The sequence below is a fragment of the Neopelma chrysocephalum genome, unplaced genomic scaffold (assembly GCF_003984885.1).
Source record: "Neopelma chrysocephalum unplaced genomic scaffold, ASM398488v2 Primary Assembly neopelma1_84, whole genome shotgun sequence".
Lineage (NCBI taxonomy): Eukaryota > Metazoa > Chordata > Aves > Passeriformes > Pipridae > Neopelma > Neopelma chrysocephalum.
This window is the reverse complement of record NW_020897746.1, coordinates 7,806,345-7,825,966: the sequence shown is the minus strand read 5'-3', so window position 1 is coordinate 7,825,966 and position 19,622 is coordinate 7,806,345. Positions and strand designations below refer to the sequence as shown.

At 46.5% G+C, this 19,622-nt stretch overlaps 2 protein-coding genes across 2 annotated transcripts; one reads left to right on the top strand and one right to left on the bottom strand.

Annotated features, from left to right (window-relative positions):
• Positions 1-158: 158 nt before the first annotated feature.
• TRIM25 (tripartite motif containing 25) lies at positions 159-9,208 on the top strand. The gene is made up of 9 exons (XM_027691700.1): positions 159-859; positions 1,923-2,018; positions 2,417-2,650; positions 3,112-3,268; positions 3,887-3,964; positions 4,339-4,419; positions 5,082-5,108; positions 5,447-5,542; positions 6,250-9,208. The coding sequence occupies exons 1-9, from the start codon at positions 251-253 to the stop codon at positions 6,768-6,770; spliced, it is 1,899 nt and encodes a 632-aa protein (XP_027547501.1). The 5' UTR covers positions 159-250; the 3' UTR covers positions 6,771-9,208.
• A 2,014-nt stretch (positions 9,209-11,222) lies between these two features.
• Positions 11,223-18,115, bottom strand: LOC113971608 (meteorin-like protein). Its single transcript, XM_027691707.1, has 6 exons — positions 18,005-18,115; positions 17,204-17,281; positions 16,907-16,998; positions 14,815-15,224; positions 14,391-14,450; positions 11,223-11,958 (listed from the first exon to the last, which is right to left on the bottom strand). The coding sequence occupies exons 4-6, from the start codon at positions 15,146-15,148 to the stop codon at positions 11,642-11,644; spliced, it is 711 nt and encodes a 236-aa protein (XP_027547508.1). The 5' UTR covers positions 15,149-15,224; positions 16,907-16,998; positions 17,204-17,281; positions 18,005-18,115; the 3' UTR covers positions 11,223-11,641.
• Between the last annotated feature and the right edge of the window lie 1,507 nt (positions 18,116-19,622).

Below are 19,622 nucleotides of genomic sequence, written 5' to 3'. Positions count from 1 at the left end.
AGCCCGGAGGTCCCGGTGCTCCCCCGTGCCCATCCCGGGGCAGAGTCCGCAGTACCCCGGGCTGCCCGGTCCGGGGGACGGGCAGGTGCTGCCGGGGCTGTCACAGTGCTGCCGCCCCTCCCATCGGGCGGGGACGGGACACGCAGTTTTCAGGAAAGCCCCGGCCCCAGTTTCGTTTTTTCCAGACCCAGTTTCGTTTCTCCATCCCCAGTTTCATTTCTGGCTGTTCGGAGCAGCGGCGGACGCGGCGATGGCGACGCTGGAGCCGGAGCTGAGCCTGGCGGGGCTGGAGGAGGAACTGACCTGCTGCATCTGCCTCTGCCTCTTCAGCAGCCCCGTGACGGTGCCCTGCGGCCACAACTTCTGCGCCGCCTGCCTGGAGCTCAGCTGGGCCGGGCTGTCGGAGGGGTTCAGCTGCCCCCAATGCCGCACCACCTTCGCGGGCCGCCCGAAGCTGCAGAAGAACACGGTGCTGTGCCGGGTGGTGGAGCAGCTCCAGGGCCGCGCTGGGGCCGGGGGTGAGGAGCAGCAGGAGGATGGAGGAGCGGCAAAGTGCGAGGCGGAGGAGCCCCCCGTGTACTGCGACAGCTGCCGGGAGGCGCCGGCCGTGCAGACCTGCCTGACCTGCACCGCGTCCTTCTGCGCCGAGCACCTGCGGCCGCACCGCGACAGCCCCGCGTTCCGCGACCACCAGCTCTGCCCGCCCCTGCGAGACCTCCAGTACCGCAAATGCCCCTCGCACAACCGGCTCTTCGAGTTCTTCTGCAGCAATCACGGCACCTGCATCTGCTCCCTCTGCCTGCTCGGGCACAAGGTGTGCCACACCAGCGCCTTGGAGCAAGCTAAAGCCAATGCCCAGGTGAGCAGCTGCGGGGGGCTGGAACATCCTCCCAGGGACACCCTCGAGCCTCCCTTCGCTCCTTCAGGGAGGGCAAGGGGGAGGCTGGACCAAGACTTGGATTGTAAATCTCGCATCTGGCCTTGGCAGACTGTTATCTCCCTCCCAGGCACATCTTCAGATTGATTCCTTGTGTTTTCCTCCTCTCTCCAAGATGTTGCTCAAGGGCCAGGGTTCTGGGAAGGCGCTGTCATGGGGCTGATTGCCAGCTCCTGGGCTGGGCTGGGCTGGGCTGGGCTGACCAGCGAGGTCTCCCACACTCCTGGTGTCATCCAGAACTCCAAGCCTCCTCTGGTGCCAGGGCTCACTGCGTGGCCTTCTCACAGGCTGACCCGAGGGGCTGTGGACAGACATTGCCCTGTGTATGTTTTTAAGACTCAAAGAATTATAAAAGTAGCCTAGGGAGATCTCCAGCACATAGGAAGTGCTCTTCTCCAGCCAGAAGGAGATTCACAGAGTGGAAGCCTGGCCTTCATATCTTACAGTGCAGCTGAAAATTGGAGGGTAGTTGAGTAAAGCATGCTTGAAAAGTTCAGGTGGCCAAACTCCCATCTATTTAGTGAGTGTGTGTACAGCTTTCCTGCAGAACTCATCCCTGACTGAGCTTAGCAGCATCTTGAGCTAAAGGAACAGGGAACTCACATCCGAGTGATAAAATTCTCAAAATGAGAGGGGTGAACAGTAGCATTAACTTTGTGCCCAAAGCCCAGCCTGAGAGCTAACATTTATTCTTAGCGTGTGAACTGCTGAAAGCACTCGGTTTTTAACAAGAGAGTGAGTCAACAGTGTGCATCTTGCTTCTGGGAGAGGTGGAGCTGCAGGGAGGGTGTGGGTGCCACAAGGCACACGTATGCAGGACAGTACTTCTACATCCTGGAAGGTTTCAGGAGATATAGGTTTTAAACTGCTGGTACTAAATGCTTACAAGGTTATTTAAAACTTTCTGTGAACATGATTCTCATTCAGTGAGTGTGACCCAATGCAACTGCTTCTCTGACATAATTTCTGATCTCTCCTATTGCAGGTGATGCTGAAGAAGAAACTCATGATGCTGAATAATCAGACTGAAAGAGCTGCTCAGGCAATGAGCACTGTGAAAAACAACCAAAGCCAATCTGCTGTAAGTGGGTAACTGTTCAAAGTGCTGTCGGGTTGCTTGGCACACGCTGGCCACTGTGTGGTGTTGGTGATTGTGCCCTTGTGACAACGGCTGTAGTACTGAGATTGAATTGGCAGGAGAAGATGTTATTAGGAAGGAACAGAAAAGAGGCATTTTGACAGGGCCAGGCAGCTCTGTGGGATGTGGGAGTAAACCAGGCACTATGTGTTTAATGCCCCCATTCCTTGTGAAGCAGTTTTCTTTGCAAACTACATAGAAATACTCAGCTCTTCTATTTCCTGTTTCAAGTAAGAGAAGCCTAAATGTTCCTCAAAGGTTTTTGTGCAGTAGCAGTAAGAGTAATTTGTTCACAAACTGTTCTTTTGAAACCAGTGTCTGTCTGCTCTTGTCTGCTCCAGGAGACAGCTTCCAGAAAGAAGGATTTGATCAGAAGTGAGTTTTCAGAAATTAAAGCTATAATTGAAGAAAGAGAAAATGAGATCATGAAAGCAATTGCAGATGAAGAAAAGAGAGTTTGGAACAAATTTGATTATATTTACGGTGTTCTGGGAAATAAGAAGAATGAAATTCAGTCTCTCAGAGATCAGATTGAGACGGCGCTGACTGAAAGCGATGATGTTCTGTTTATGAAGGTATTATGTCCTTTAAATGTGAATCCAATTCTTCATGTTTCTAGAATGCAGAATCACAAAAACCTGCTGTGGTCATCCCGCTCTCCAGACACTTTCAGTCAAATGGCATTGCAGTTGTATGCAAGAACCTGCTGTGAAAGGATGTACCAATGAGTACACAAATATCAATGAAAGAACACTGAAATGGTGTCTGAAACTCCCCCAGTTCAGCCATTACCTCTGCCACAAACAGAGGGGCCAGCGGGCGAGAGAACTCATCTTCATGAGGTGCTGCAGTTCTGTCCAGATCCTTCTCATTGTTTCAGATATCAGTTGGGAATTAAGGCATGTGGGCTGCTGCTGAAATTTTGCCATGGGTTGTGTCCAACTGTAGCCTTTGTGCCATTTAAAATAACTTGGTTATATTTTAACGTATGTGCTGCGCAAGGTGGTCTGCCCAAATCTTCCATCTGTCATTTCAGAGAGCAGTAGCACTGCAACGAGCATCACCAAAAGAGGCTTTCGTTCCTGTGGTTGAAATGGACCAAAATGTGATGAATTCCACTTATAAGTTTGCCGTTAACCTCAAACAAATACTGAAAGTTGCAGTGGTTCAGTATAAGGAGAGAAAAGCAGAAGGTACTGTGTCATTGAGAAAGCTGGCATTTTCTGCTTTGGCTGTGAGCTCAAATGAGGGATCTTCCCTCTCCAAATATAATTGAAAAAAGAGTGCAGCGAGTACAGTTGGTTAATATAAATTGCATCTTCCAACCTCTGCAGTCCTCCATTTCCACACAAAACCATCACAGTCTGGGCTAAATTAGGAGACAAAACATGCCAGTGTCTCTTCACTGTTATCTGTAATCAGATAAGTTGATGAGTATCATGATCCTACACCCTTCTGGCACAGCTCAGCCTTTCTTCCTTGGAGTAATTTATGGTGTCATTATGTAGCAGGCTTGGATGTGGTTAGGACATGGATTTGAGGGGAGACGTGAAACTCTTTAGAGTGACAGAACTTGGGTTACCCAACTGTCAAGGTGCTGATTGTGTCCTACTTACTGGGTTAAGCAAAACTGTCTTTTGGACTGGGGCATGGGGATGCACTTTCCATCTCTGCTGAGTGTCCCTTCAGTTCTATTCACATAACTGATAAATGAGACTGAAAAACGTCCTCACTAATGCCTTTCTTTGTAGTTACTGTGCATTTCTGTGTACTGTCAATACCAACCATAATGTAAAATATTGCCATTGCAGCCACACCTGGGAAAACTATGGGCCCTCCAGTGGCTCCTAGAGACAAAACCCCTGTTGGAAGAAGGCCTCATGAACGACGTAAGTACTAAAGAAATCATCCTCTCCTAATTATGGTTTTACAAATAAATAAGAGTTCAAGCAGTTACCCAAGAGCTGTTTGCTGTAGTGGTGATGCAGTGATTATCTGTATGAGCACCTTGGCACGGGAAAGGGAGGGTGCTTTGGGATATTTAGTGATGGATGCCTTGTGAGCTGGAAGGCAGTGAACTGCACAGGTACAGTGGTGCATCAGCCTGTAGTGGTGTCAGCGTGGGCTGTAAAGCAAAGCAGAGCTTCCCCACCCTCTGGTTCTTTCAGGGTTTTTTAATTTGTACCAAACACCTCTTGGCTTATTTGATGGATTTGTACGTACTGAATTCTGCTTATGGGCTGTTCATGTTCTGCTGTTTTAGGTGCTCTCTCACGAGAGCGTGTCCTTGAAGAGAAAACCCCTTCCCACACTCCTGCCACTCCGCAGGTGAAGGAAAATACCAGTAAGTGGTGATTAAAAGAGCCTTACTCAAACATTTTGCTGGCCACATCTTGCCTACAGTGTAGGGCTGGGGTGATGGAGAAAAGTCTTTGTGGCAGGTTATACTGGGGCCTTTCAGTGCTGTTTTGTCCAGATACCAGCATTAATGGGCACTGTAGTCTGTCTGGAAGATCTTAAATCCAAGTGTTAAGAAACTACTTCTGTTACTCCCACAGAGCTCTTGACAAAAGGTCCTTTCCATTCACAAGTCCTGGGTGTGGAGCACTCAGTGGGGTCTGTTGGGGAAGATGGAGTTTAATAGGCTTGTAGCTCCTGCTGCTGCACTGAAGTTCTGTTGTAAAAAGAAAAGGAATAGTCTGTGCCTCATGGGAACAGGTGTGTTGCCTCTTGCCTGAACATGCAGCATCCTGGAGGAGAGAAATATTCCAGGGTCATATTTCCTATGACTCTGGAAATAGGAGGCAAATAGCAGGTTGTGTTTCCTGTGCAGCTTTTCAGTGTGGGTGTATTTGTACCTGGCTTCAACATGCTGGACTGTCAGCTCCATCTACTGCTGCAGCTTCAGAAGAGCCATGACAATGGTGTTACAGCTGACACAGTCTTATCAGTGGCTTTTCATTCCCAGTAGAACTCACAGTCTACTTTTTCTTTTTCCCCCTCCAGAGGAGAAAAAGAAACCTGCTAAAGTTGGTAAGTCCAAACTTTCAGCATGCTTATTCTAATTTTCATTGACGGCTCTTAAAATGATAAGCAGATGGTCGTTAGTGTTGGTAAATTGAGTGTTGGTCAGTAGTGTTGGTGTAATGATCACCAGAGTGATCAAACACTGATAGAGATTGTCCAGAGACAGTGGGATTTTCAAAACCTGACAAGATGGGGAATAACCTGAGCTAATATCGAGGTTAACCTGGTGTGGAGCAGGAGGCTAAACCAGACACGCTCCAACCTGAGTGTGTCTGTGGTGGTGTGTTAAACATGTAGGGTTTCTTTCCCAACTGGCCAAACTCCCTTTTCTTCTGTCCACACAGCACCAACCCCAGCACCAAAAACTGCAACTGCTGCTGCTGCAACTAAAGAGCTTATTGACAGCTTTCTGAAGAAATCCAGAGTGGAGCTTCTGCAGTGTAAGTCACTCAATATTACTCAAATTTACACTACTTAAAGATGAACTTTCTGCTTTTATTGCGCTGGTGTTATGTGTCCTCTGTAGTTACCTAACAGAAATACTTCTGAGGGGGGTTTGTTAGCTTAATAGGCCATCAGCTGGTTGTTACAAATGAAGGAAATTTTTGGAGGAAAAGAGGGCAGGAGTTTTCTAAATAGTTCTTTTGCCAGATGAATCAAATTTGTCTCCAGTATTTGTGTATCTTTATGAAGATAAATGAAGTTTTCTAAGTAATGGCTTTGGTTTCCTCCAAAATGATGGCATTAGGGTAGCCTAGAAATATAGTGTAATGCACTGAATTTTTTTTTAATGAAATGCAGGCTTTTATGTGAGCCCAGGATGGCTTGTTAAGATGCTATACAATATGGGTGTACCTTTTGCTGCCAGATCAAATATCCCCTTCTTTTTCCAGCATTTATTTGGGTGGTGAAGGAATCCCATGGGAATGCAGGAAGGAAGGAAACTCACCCTCCACTTGCCTGGTGTGTAACATGGAGCTGCACTTAAACCCAGTAGGTTTTACTGAGGCCCTCAGAACTGCCTGCACTGAGGAGGAGAGCAGAGTGGGAGATGAACATACATGAGAACAAGTGCTTGGGCAGGACAGGATAAATAAATAAAAGTGCTTTGCTCTTCAGTACCTTCACATGGTTCATGTCATTGCAGATACTGCTAAAATCACCCTGGATTACAACACAGCTCATAACAACGTGATGCTGTCTGACAACTACACCAGGATGTCCGTCTCAGACACCTTCATGGGTCACAACCCCCACCCTCAGCGCTTCACCGACTTCCGCCAGGTCCTGGGGTTCCAGTGCTTCAAGAAAGGGATCCACTACTGGGAGGTGGAGCTGCAGCAGAACAGCTTCTGTGGCATCGGGGTGTGCTACGGCAGCATGGCCCGGCACGGCCCCGAGAGCCGCCTGGGCAGGAACAGCAGCTCCTGGTGCATCGAGTGGCTCAACAACAAAATATCATCCTGGCACGATGACGTTGAGAAGTGCTTACCCAACACCAAGGCCACCAGGATTGGTGTGCTGCTCCACTGTGAGGGGGGCTTTGTGATCTTCATGGCGGTAGGGGAGAAGCACAACTTGATCTATAAATTCAAAGCCGAGTTCACCGAGGCCTTGTACCCTGCCTTCTGGCTGTTCTCCAGTGGCACTGTGCTCTCTCTCATTTAAAGGAAACAGTAAGGTCTCGTATCTTAGTTTAGTTCACCTAAGTACTTATATGCAGGTAATCAAACCCAAAGTCTCAAAGATTGATTGTTTGAGGCAAAAATTATTAGCTCTTTTAAGCAGTTTGGGAAATCTGCCGATTCTTTGGTCTGAAGCCTTTAGATAGTGATTTAGCAAAATGATGATGATAGTAAAAACTACAATGAAAGGTTTTGCAAAGACTTTGATTGCCCTAAAATCAAAGTCATGGTATGAACCATTATTAAATGTCTTCAGTAGCTGCTGTGGCTTCTGTGGTTGGCTGTAAAGGAGCTCCAGAATTAATGTGTTCCACAGGTAACCATAACCCCTTTGAGAAAGAAACAGGAAGAATTCCTTGACAAATTCAGGTTCCAGGCTTTGAGGGAGCTCTCAGTGTTGCCTTTTTGTCTATACACAGACTGTTCTTCATACACAGATTCTCAGTGTATGACTCCATGAGATGCTACAGAAAGAGCTACTGAAATCAGTAAGTCCAGGTCTTATGGCACAAAGTTGTAAAAGCCAATATGACAGATCTCATCAGAATGGAAATGCAGAGACTTCTAGAGTTGATGGGAAAGAAATGGTGTTAAAATCACCAGGGAATAAATGACATTGACTCTGGGAATACACCAGAGAGTCTTCAGGAAGACATCCTGCAGAGCAGTGATGTGTGTCCTGTGATAACACAGTCTGTGGGATGAAGTATTCTGTGTCATCTACTGACCCAGAACATGCTTCACATCTTCACACTGAGGGCTCTTTAGTGTTGGGGTTTTTTTTGTGTGCTGAGGAGTTCAGGGGGTGCATTTTTGGCTTGCACATGGAGCATAAATCTGCTGTTTACTTAAAGCAGGGTCTTCTGTCATAAAGCTTTTCCTTTTTGTGAGGTGGGATATTCTCTGCTGGTGTATCTTTAGTTGTTCAGGTGGTAGAAACTGGATTTCTTGTATTTTTTGGGACTCTGATTTGAGGAGTCTCAAGACGTGCACAGTACCTGGAAAATGCTGTTTCTTCTCTGCATGAAGCCTGTGGGCAGACAGGTGAGTCCTTTGAAACATGGAGGGAATTAGCAAAAAGGAGAATATACATCCATTCCTACTGGGATGGATTTTTAATTCTCCTGGCATTCTTTGCTTTGGGTTGTGGTATGTCTTCAGAAGTTCTGTGTACAGAGGAATCTGTACTTCCTTCTTACAATCTGTAGGCAATCAAGGTATTTGGATCTCAGAGTTATTGGGTCTGTATCTTGTTGATGCCTCTGGACTTACTGTGGTAGCTCCTATTTCTTGTAGCCCATGAAGAACAGGGAAGCTCACGTGAGAGACTTCCTGGACTTTGATTTGTAAAACTCCCCTTGTGGGACTTGGTGAAATAGAACACAAAGCCACTGCTGGCACTTTGGCAGGGAATTGTTAGAAGGCTTAAAAGACCCTCTGTGATACATTCCACATTAGCCAAAATGCTTTGGAGAGAGGCTTTCAGGGCTTGGTGTCTCTGTTTTCACTTGGTTTGTACTTTGTCAAGGATAGCATAAGTTTGATTTCTTCCATTTCTTTGGTCAAGATAGGATATGGAATTGATGGTGGATCTAAAAGTGCCACAGCTGTCTCTGGAGCAGTTGTACTATTTCAAGGGTCTCCACTCTCCAAAGCACAGTCAGCACTGAAACTGTCAACCTAAGCAGAACTCTTTAAAAGGTGTGGAGGGAGGATATGTCCTGCTGGGACCCAACAATGAATGACAGACTGGGTTTTCTGCCCTTCCAGTTTGTCAGCATTGAGGGACAAGAGCAGTTTCCTCTGAGAAATCCTTTATCTGCTTGGCAGTGCCACGGGGCTGCAGATCCACTTGTAGGTGCTGAAGAATACTCTGTCCCCTTGGGACGAGGATTTGTGCAGGAGAGAAGGTCCCCATTCTCTGTTGCCTCTTGATTTAAAAGGGGTGTCAGTACTGACCTCTAAGTCTTTGGGCTTCTGTAGCCACAGTCTGGAGTGACACTCAAAGTCAAGAGCAGCTTTTATTCTGGACAAGGTGGGAATTTTTGAAATGTGACATTGGTGAGTGACCAACAGTATGGAAGACATAAGGTGTCCTGGATTACGAGGCAGTGAAACAAGCCTGCCACTGTACTCCTGATCCTATTTTTTGCTTTCTTTAGTGCTATGAATGACTAGAAATCATAGAGGGAAATTCTGTTAGTTTGGAATGAAATCAGAAATATGTAATGGAATCGCTGGATTTCTGAAAACTCTTGTTTTGGTTAGCTTCAGATATCTTGGATATATTGAAACATTAGGGTGATATAATATTAAGAAAAATATTAGTTACAGCATAATAAGTGATGATTTAAAAACCTTTTCAACACAACTTAAGTGGTTGTACTTAGGCAGTAACTATCAAAGCTATACTGGTTTTAAACAAAAAAAAGGTACTTCAGTATGTGTGGTGTGTTATTCCATGTAGTTGTGTCACCCAGGTGTCCCCATCAGGGTCACCAACATGGATTTTATGCCATCTGGTCCCTGGCCTGTACCTGCTGCAGGAGCTGACTGTTGAATTGTGATAGTTTGAATTCAATAAATACTGACAGTAAACCCCAACTCTCAATGTTTTGTTCTGTGCTCAGAGTTGAAGCAAAGCAGTGAGGGAGGCAGAAGGGAAGACACAGCAGAGTACAAATAACAGGTCTTTTACTTCATGATTCCCTGAGTTATATGAGAAGTGAGTAAGAGAGGAAAGAGCTGCAGAGGCTGTGGTGTCCTCTGGGCTGTCCTAGATCTCCTTCCCCTGAGCTACACACTCATTACCAGCTGAGGACAAGGGGAACATCCTGACCAGTAAACAAAACTGGAAGCTTTTCAAGTAAACAAAAACGTGGTCATCAGCTGGAGGAAGAAGAACAACTAAGGACTCAGTGTGGGATTGCTTAAAAACCCTCAGGTGATGTCCAGCATCTGCCAGCTTAAAGTACACCCAGAAGCAGCAATGGGTGATGATTCCTAACATTACCCAGTGAAATCAAACTAGAGGGAGTGTGGTTTGCAAACTGCTGCCTCCTCACATGGCCAGTGGAAAACAGCTCAGCAGGGAGCTGTTCTGGTGGCTCAGTATGTTTAAAAATCAGCCCAAACAAAGCATCCATGAAACAAGTTCAGCATTTCCTTTTCCACTTAAAGTTCTCCAAGTCAGTTGGGCTGATGAAAGTTTTGGAGAAGAAACTCTCCGAAGAGTTCCCGGAGACTCAAACAGTATTTCTTGACAAAACAACAAAACAGCAAAAACTAGGGGAGGAAAAATCCTCATCTTCACTAACCATGATGGCCCTGGGATTAGGAGGTCAATCAGGTCTGTCAGAGCTTGGTCTCAGTTTCCAAAGCCAGACAAATTGATATTTTAAGCCCATATAAACTTGACTGTGACTACAGCCTGCGTCTTGAGCAAGTACTGAGATCCTCAAGAAGCCAGCAGGCTTATTGCTCATACAAGGTCTATTTTCTTCCTTGCTGATGACATTTCCTCTTTGTGATCACTTTTTCACAGCAAAAAGAAAAACTGACTTGGACTCCAAATTGTACTCTCCGGGAACACACATGAAAGTGTTTATCAGGATGCTCCCTATTTTAATAAAACTGTTTTTGGCTAGTGTTTAACACCCTGTATTTCTACCCCCAGTTCTCTGACTCCCTCCCATTTGTTCCCCCCTTCCCCATTCCCTCCCAATTAAGTGGCTGCTACTTCTCAAATAATCAATATGTCAGTTAAAAACATGTCACGGCGTGGCCATTGTACGACTCCCATTCAAAGTTCATGTCATTTAGACTTTCATTGGCAGCTATTTTGTCCCATTAAAAAGTTCAAGACAGCAATTTGTGAATCTTGCTCAGCCAAGTAGAACTGTGGAAAAAAAAAGGAGTCATTTCAAAAGTCAATTAATTGTGGCCTGTCAGAGAGCTCCTCATTCAGATTTTTGCAGGCCTTGTCACGGGCTCACATCTGTCAGCCCCGTGTTTCCCAGGCTGCAATCAGATGCTGTTACACGGGAAATAATGGGTTTATTCACACCATTTATTGGGCTCTATGTGGTAGACACATTTGTATATCATTTTACGGTGTAGCAATTCCATTTACATAAAATACAGGCAATTATGGGAGTCTGGCCAAAGCACTGAGGGAGGGTGGGAGGAGTCACCGTTCAAATAATGAAAGCTAATTGAAAAGAGGCAGATAATTTAGGTGAAAACACCATCATGGGCAATTCTTGATCCTAAATCAGTTCAACAGAACTTTTAGGAGTCAAGTTAGTTGTATTTTGTCTGTGCTTGTATTAAGCTCCTTAATGTCTTTCAGTGTAAGAAAAGAAAACATACTTTTTACAGCACCTATGTTCCATTTTAAAAACGAAGTAGTTCTTGGGGATTTTTTTTTTTTTCATCAAGGGTAGTTTCCTTCCCCCCCCAGCTTAGAGAGAGTTTCCACATTCGTCTGTAGAGGAAAAGAAATCAAGTAGATACTGGGGAGGAGAAAAATATCTGGAGAAAAAGCACATAGCATGTAGGCAGAGCAAAACATGTTAGAATTTTGTAATCCTGGGCACAAGGCGCTTTCTAACCCCCCAAAAAGACAATCTTTGCAAAATTCAGAGTTATTTTGTGACACAATGACAATTTGAAGAAGGAGAAACTAATGTGGGTTAAAAGAGTTCACAGGGCTCACAGAGCCATTATCCTCAGGGAATTCTCCAGCTCCCAGTTTGGGTGGAATTGTCAGCTTTAGTCCTGGGTTTTAACTCTGCTCCAGATTCAGTATCTGAAAACTGGGCTGAAATTGTTCAACTCTCAGTGTCTCTCCTGTCAGTTGAGCTCAAACTCGCAGGGATTGGCTCCTCTTTCTCTGGCAGCTCGATAAACAAACATGAAATCCTTGAAGCGAGGGGCACAGCCCAGCCAGGCTTCCCCAAAGTGTTCATTCCCAGTGAAGAGGAAATCTCCACCTCCCTTCTTCACCTTGCACTGCAGCAGGGTTCGGATCGGGCCCCTCCACTCCCCACTCCCTTCATCCTGCTGGAAAATCCTGTTCTTCTGCCTGTAGACTCTCTGGACGCTGACATCCACCTGGGACATGTGGTTCTCCGAGTCGTGGGAGACATTTTGGATGGATCCCTTCACCACTGGATGTGAGGAAGACAGGATTTGGTTATGGAGCAGCAGGGAAGCAGCTCAGGTACCAGGAGCTCACTGAATGAAATAACTGGAGTCAGGAGTGGTGCAGTTTTTGCACCTCCTACCTACACGTGGACACATTTCTGAGCTTATATTGCATCCTTTGCCCAGAGGATCCCTACACAGACAGTGCTGTGTCCTTGGAATTGTGCTTTATGACTACTCAAACCAGCTACATTGAGGACAAGGCGTCTATCTTGCTTGATAATGCAAAGTAGTGAAGGATTAAAAAGCACATGAAAAGAGGTCGGTTCAGGGATTCATCTTTTCCAGTCTGTGTTCCAAGACAATGACTATCATAGACTGCCTTCCTTACTGACTCCAGGGGACTCTGGAGCTTTTCCTTTCACAGCACTAACAGAGGTTAATCCAAGAAAAATCAGAATATGATTTGGTTGGAGGAAATGAGAGCTTTTTAATTTTTTTTTTTTTTCATTTAAATGTTTGGTGGTTTTTTCCACTCAAAAGAAAATGTCATCCATCCTCCAAAAGACACTTTGGGAGATGATGAACAACATTCAGAACTCCTAAAGTGACTTTATTTGAAGCCTTATTTCAAAAATCACATAGCATACATGTACCTTCTTCTCCCAGAAGTATCCTAGCTGGAAGGGAAGCATAAGAAGCCACAGTCTCTGACTGAAAGCATCCTTTGCATCAACCACATGGAGAATAAAACATTCCATCTGACAGGTGTTTGCTGTCCTGAATCCATCTTTCTCAATGTCACTGCCCCCATTTTTCACAGCAATCAATTATGCTTCTTCTAATTAAGTTAGTTTCAATCCCACATCCACAGAAGGCTCAGAAACAGGCCACCATTTGAGCCACGAGCTCTTCAGCAAATGAGAGGTTTGCAAAGCAACAGGTACATCACCACCCTCCTGCCACAGAACTCACTTGTTTGGGTACAGAAAACTCAACAACCCAAGATGTAGAATAAACTTATTTCCGAAGCCTCCAAGAACTTCCTCATTTAATTAGATTTTCCAAGGGAATGCAGAATTTTGTGTAACAGATGTCTCTGCTCTCTGTCTCCCTCTTTGTGTGATCACTTTTAATCAGATGCAGTCAAGTCTATTGACAAGCTATAATGCACTTGTTCCTGGTGCTCCAAGTTGCTCCTGCACCGCTCAGGGCCCAGTGACTGAAGACCCCCATCCCAAGGGTGACTATAAAGCCCCCATTCACTCCCAGTGTCATTTACACTTTCATTAGCAGCTATTTTCTCTAATCAAAAAAGTTGATGATAGCGATTTGTGGGCTGGGGGCAAGGAAGTCAGGCCATAAATAGAGTCAGTTCAAAGGGCTATTTCTTCTGGTCTGCTGCTGCTGTGAGTGTAAGTGCCCCCATTGTGTGCCTGGGCCTCCACATCTGTCAGTCTCTGGTTGTTCCGAGGGAGAGCACCCGCATGGGAACCAGGGACTTCATCAAGGAAAAACAACGGGCTGGATTGCACCGATTAATTTAGAAGAAGAATAAAAATTACCAGCTAAGGAGCACTCCAAGGGAAGCCTGCTCTGCACTGGATTTGTATTTGCACAGTGATGTTGGCGTCTGGTTTTATCAGCTTTGTAGTGTGGCCACCCCGGGTAGGGAAGCAGTGATTTGGTGGGGTTTTATAAACATTGAACGGAATTTGTAGTTTTATTTTCACGTAGGTGCATTTACAGCAATGGAATTGTGGCCACGTGGAGAGGCAGCTCTACAGCTTTAGCTGTTTGACCCAGTCGAAGAGGTGCAAATGTGAGTGTGGAAAAACAGGGGAATAAAATGGGCAAACCACTCAGAAGAAAAAAAAAATCCTATTGCACTATCAAATAGAGAAAAAGGAAAAAACTTTTAAGGTATCATCAAATTAGTATTTCTTATTATTTCTTTTCTTAAGGACTATAATTGATCTGTTTTCTCATAAGGCATGAAACCTAACCAGGACATCACTGAAGGAAGTTTAAACCACCTGAAGTCTTTAACTAAGCTACAAACAACTCACTGCCTCTGCAGAAAAAGAAGCGTGTGAATTGTGAGGGAAGAGAGAGGGCATATTTGTATGAGCTAAAAAGAACCATGGACAAAGGGAATAAAAATGACCACACCAAGCATGTACAACATGTGTGTGTGAGTGTCTACACCTAAGAGCCAGCAGCTCACACCTGTGAGAATTACTCACAGTTCAGTTTTAGATCTTAACTTTCTGCTTGCAGGAAACAAGCCAGTTTCTCCCTTCTAGGTTTCACTTCCCCCCCCCATTCAGATTCTTTTTCACACAGTTATTTTCTTTCCCAGATCAGAGAGCACAGTCATGGCATTATTTGAAGAAAAGTAGCAAATAAATCCAAATAATCCAAAGGCAGAATGACTCTCCTTTAGTCAGCTTACCGAAATCACTGCTGCAAATGGCCATAAGAAGTTCCACGTTGTCACAAGGACGGCACATAGCTAGAAAAAAACCCAGACCAGTTAGTTATTTATAACACTATAATATATATACTTTATTATATAATAATATGTACGTTTGATAATATATGGTGAATTAGGAAAGGAAATGAGGCAGAACTACCAGGTTAGAGAGAATCACGATCAGATGCAAACCAAATCTCTTGTTATGCAAATACAGCCACAGCAAAGAAATAAGCACAGGGGATGTTCTCAGGGATGGCACCGCCAGGCAGAAGGACCCCCCTTGCAGCGACAAACCCCTCCACCCAAAACAGCTTCTGTCACAAGGGACGCACCGGTGAATACCAGATGTTATCCTGGATCTGCCCTGGCAGCGGAGCCCCGGGGCTGCCCCCGCTCTTACCTTCCACCAGGGCCATCTTTTTGAAGTCGGGGCCGGCCGTGCTCTGGTTGCTCAGCAGCTCGTACTGGAAGCTGGCGGTGCGGCGGCTGATGTCCCTCTGCGGGCTGGCCTGCAGGAACAGGGCCACTCGCTGCGGCCTGTGGGCGCTGAAGCAGGACACGTGGTGGGGCCGAGCCCCTTCGGCCTCGCTCAGCACCAGGTGCAGCTGCCCGGCGCGCTCCACGTAGATGTTGGCACCCTGGAAGTCGCTGGCGGGCTTGATGCAGACGGTGGTGTGCTGGGCACTGGACAGGTTGGGCTCCAGGACCACTCGCAGGGCTCGTGCCGGGTACATCCACTCCAGGGAGCCCTCGGTGCAGCGCAGATGGACCTGCTCCACGGCGCGGGAACGGGGCTCCCGGCTCAAACCGCTGCCAGGGCAACACCATTGCTCCATCACTAATGGTGCCCACAGCACAGCCAAAATATCCCGGAAAACACTACCACACTCTGCCCAGAGAGACAAACCCTACTGCCAACCGACTCGCTCCTAATGACTCTCAAATTGGCTTCCTCCAGCTGGGCTGCTCCCCTTCCTCCCTTCCCTCGGGTCACAGCTGCAGCACCGTGAGGGAGGGATGGGGAGACAGGGATTGCTCACACCTGGGGCTGCACCTGAGGGTACGGGAAGGAGCTCAGCCCCTTTTGCCTGCCTGCAAATCCATGCTTGGATGCCTGCAGCATGCAGGGAAATGCCAGAGGGCAACTTCTCTCTGCTAAACAGCTCCAAACCTTTCCGTGTGGCAGGACTGGCCAGTGCTCGGATGTCCGGAAAATCCCACCGGTGAGCGGGTGGGGGTGAGAGCCGCTGACCCGCAGCGGGAGCTGCACAACGAGCACTGACGTTACGCCTGAAAAAATTTGGTTTAAAGACCTAGATTTCCAAAATAATTTCTAATATTTCCCGTAAAAATTAATCAAAGGAAATGCTTTCGATGGAAAAGCGTCGTGCTGGCCCTGCTCCCGAGCTCTCGCTTTCAGAACAGTTACTTTTGTTGAAGTCAGCTTACGAGGATCAAATCCGCAAGAGCGGAATTAATTAAAGAAAAAGTAAAACAGCCAACAAAACGTCGAGGGAAAGGATGTAACATCTGAGAATACTGAGAATATTTGTCGCCGGTTTCCCGGTCAGCGACCGAAGCAAACGCGCCAGCGCCGCGCCCGCGGGTGCTGGAACGGGCCGTTCCCTCCCCCGGAGCCCCCGGATCGCGGGGCGGGTCCGCCCGGTGCCCGCAGCCCCTCGCAGCCCCGGTACCCCCGTACCTGCCCCTCCAGCTGCAGCGATCGGCGGTGCCCGGCCGCGACCCGCCCGCCCCGAGCAACAGCAGCAGCCGCAGCAGGGCCGGGAGCCCGGGCGAGCCCCGCACCGTGGCCATGGGCTGCCGGCAGCGCCCGGGCGCGGGCCGGGCTATAAGGGCGGCGGGAGGGAAGGGGGTGGGCTGGGGGTGTCGGCCGAGCCCGTCACCGACCCCCTTCCCCCCGCCCCGCCAGCTCGGGGAGAGCCCCCCAGCACAGGCGGGGGACACCCCGCCATCACCCTTCATCCCATCATCATCCTCTCTCCATCCCCCGGGCCGGGCAGCCCCCTTTGTCTTTGAAATATTTAGAAGTGATTAATAACAGTTTCTCGTCGCCGCGTAGGGACAAACAAAAATCGTGTCAACATAATCAAAGCGAACTTTTGAGTGAGTGATGGAAATTCAATAGTTTTAACTTTTGCTTTCATGATTATCTTTCGGGGTCCGTGCACAAGAAAGCTCCGGGGCCCACGATTATCATGCTAAAAGCCGGGCTGTGCCTGCCAATAATTAGATTTCTATATGCATTGCCCTTTCCATATTTTCAATGAACGACATGGGGAGCTGCTCTTTTGCAGGTCTGGGAGAGCGAGGTTCTTTCAAGCAGCTCCTAAGCGTGGAATCGGGATTTCGCGGCCAGGCGGGGACAATGGCCCTCGGCACGGCTGGGTGGCACATCCCCAGATCCGCGGGGCTTTGTTCCCGCTCAGCGCCGCAGCGCCCGCGGTCACCGGGACCCTCCGGCCATCTGTTACCTTGCGGTTACCAGCGTGTTCTCACATGGCCCACAGATGCACAGGGGAAGAGGCAGAGTTTGCCCGCTGCCTTTCTGCAACGAGGGATTTTCCTGAAGAGGAAAACGGATTTGTCAGAGATACCCTGTTAGACCCTCAGCTGTCTAACATCGGACTCCTTGAATCGTACTTGAACCCACACACCACCACTTTTCTGTTCATTCACCAAATACTTTACATTTTTACTTTTATTATAAAGAAAGAATTTCGGCCTTGACTTGCTCTTTGCTAAGGACCCCTGTTCTTCCCCACACGTACCTGTGCTGTGACTCTTCACACAACCTTGGGCTAAAGTGTGGCTCAAGCTGGTGCTGTGCACGGCTCACTCCAGCAGTTCTAAAAACATTTAAAATGCATTAAACCTCGATGTTTATATACATTAGTGCCAGTGATCCTGAAAGCTCTGTGAAACGACTGTCTTACCCATCTAAGAAAAAAAAACAACTGCTGAATATCTATTCTCTGACCCCATCTTGAATGGAAAACAACACACAAATACTCTTTAAAAGGTTTGATCGTGGCATAATACAGGAGCTGAGAGGCCAGAGCCCTTCTCTCTTTTGTGCAAATGAGACCGGGGAACAGAGTGGACTTGGAGAGGGAACTGACACTATGATAAAGTGGCCCCACAGGAGGATTTATTCACTTCCAAAAGCCCAAACTAACCCATCTGCTGCCATCAGGAGAAAGCATTGAGCCACTTGATCCCTGAACTTCTTCCAGCAGCAGCATTTCCCCTTTCTGGGGAAAGCCTGGTGGGTTTTCCTGCCTTACTCTCAGCAGCCTCCCCACCCATCTCCAGCTTCTATTACCACCACATGACACCAAAAATCTCCTGGTACAACTCTTACTTGAAATTGCTCATTACAGGTAGGACACCTGTAGGACTTTTCCCCCTTAGATTAAATAAAGAGTGGGCAGGGACACAAGCTGGTTTTAAGATCCCAAATCACTGACAACAAAGGTGAGAAGGAACAATCTGGACATTTCACCTCCCTGTTGAAGGCTGGGGGACTACACCGCTTTAATCACATCTATTCTAAAGCCACACAAACTCACCTTCTCCCCAGGGGTGAAGGATGAACCAGCAGCTGCTGAGACAAATCTCTGCATGTTACCAGTGTTAGATTTACTTCCAGATGACATTACCAAGCTGTCTAGAATTTTTCCCATGCAGGAAACACAGCCATGGAGTTCAACAAAATGCAACTTTGTTTTTAAAATCCCTGCTCTCATCCTGCTGCAGCCCTCGCAAAGCCAGGCAGTCACGGGGGTTGTCACAGAGCTGAAAAATCATACTTGCTTTTATGCATAGTGAGGAGTAAAAGAATCCGAGTTTAAATACTTTAATCCACACACTTAAATCTACAGAGAAATACAGTACAAACAACAAGACAACAAAAAGATGCAACAGGAAATTCAGTAACAGAGTCAGTGCTGTGAGAAACCTGTATTTACAAACTTCTATGACAAATATGGAGCAGATGTTTCTCAAAAGAGCCTTCTGGGAGGGTAAGTCACAGAGACAGGCCAAGGTACAACTCACTGAGGTTTTCAGTCTCCCTTGTGTTAATGTGGAGTAACCACAGAATGGGGAGTTCTGTGGCTTTGCTGAAGCTGCAGCTTCTCACAGACAGAACCTGACCCAAGCTCTCAAACCACACATCAGCCCGTGTCAGGACTGGAGCACGTCACAAATGTTTCTGAGACACAATCACAGTCGCTGTGCCTCTGCAGCAAATAAAGAACAGCCCTCCCAGCTTTTATGACAAAGACTTTACAGCAATACTTCCTCATCCTCCCATTTCAGCCTGCCTCCTTTTAAAAACCAAAGGAAAACCAGTCTGGGATTTGAAAACGTCACTTGATGTCAAGGCAAAATTGGAAAATTTTGATTTAAATGTTTATTTTGGAGATTCAAGATTTTGGTGGCTGGTTCTTTCCTTGCAAGTAAGATCTCACATACTGTACAGCTGTCAGCAGTGGGGTTTGCTCTGAGTTTCTGTTCTCTGAGGAGAGAGGCAGGAACGATGCAGACGGTATCTGCTGATGTTTGAGCACTAAATACAGATCTCACACTGCACCATAAGGATACAACTGATCTGTCAAGAGTCCACTGATCACTCCTCCCTTACTGCTCGGTGGGAAACAAAAAAATACTGAATCCCAAATGTTACTTTTATCAGATGAAAAAATCTAAGATATTATAAATTCTATTTTTTGACCTATTGCACTTTAAGCTCATATTTTTCCTATTTAGTGCAATGTCAGAATATATGGATAAACACGTTCAATGCAAATCCCAAGTTGCAGCATCACAGTATGTGAAGCTAAAGAATAACTTTTTTTTTAACTGCTAACATGCTGGTATTTTCTTGTAAGTAGTTATTACTAATTTAAAGTTACAGCTCTTAAAAGCAACATTTTTACAGTATTCTGATCACTGATTACTAAACAACTGCTATACATATTTGAAGTTACAAGCTACAAAAATAAAAATCCATTCTGTTTAACTATAAAAATCCTAGAAAGAGAAGATGGCTGGAGGTACTTGAAGGATTACAGCAGTTGGTAGCAGACAAAATGGCTTTTGAGGGGTGTAAACCTTTAAGTTACAGAATGCAATAAACTCACAATATAAGTTCCCACTTAATCTTAAAAAGAAAATTATCTTTTA

Coding starts and splice junctions, on each gene's coding strand:
- TRIM25 (XM_027691700.1), top strand. CDS start 251: ATGGCGACGCTGGAGCCGGAGCTGAGCCTGGCGGGGCTGGAGGAGGAA. Junction 860..1,922: donor AAGCTAAAGCCAATGCCCAG/GTGAGCAGCTGC, acceptor CTCCTATTGCAG/GTGATGCTGAAGAAGAAACT. Junction 5,543..6,249: donor CAGAGTGGAGCTTCTGCAGT/GTAAGTCACTCA, acceptor ATGTCATTGCAG/ATACTGCTAAAATCACCCTG.
- LOC113971608 (XM_027691707.1), bottom strand. CDS start 15,148: ATGTACCCGGCACGAGCCCTGCGAGTGGTCCTGGAGCCCAACCTGTCC. Junction 14,451..14,814: donor AAAGATGGCCCTGGTGGAAG/GTAAGAGCGGGG, acceptor GTTTTTTTCTAG/CTATGTGCCGTCCTTGTGAC. Junction 11,959..14,390: donor CATTTGCAGCAGTGATTTCG/GTAAGCTGACTA, acceptor CCTCACATCCAG/TGGTGAAGGGATCCATCCAA.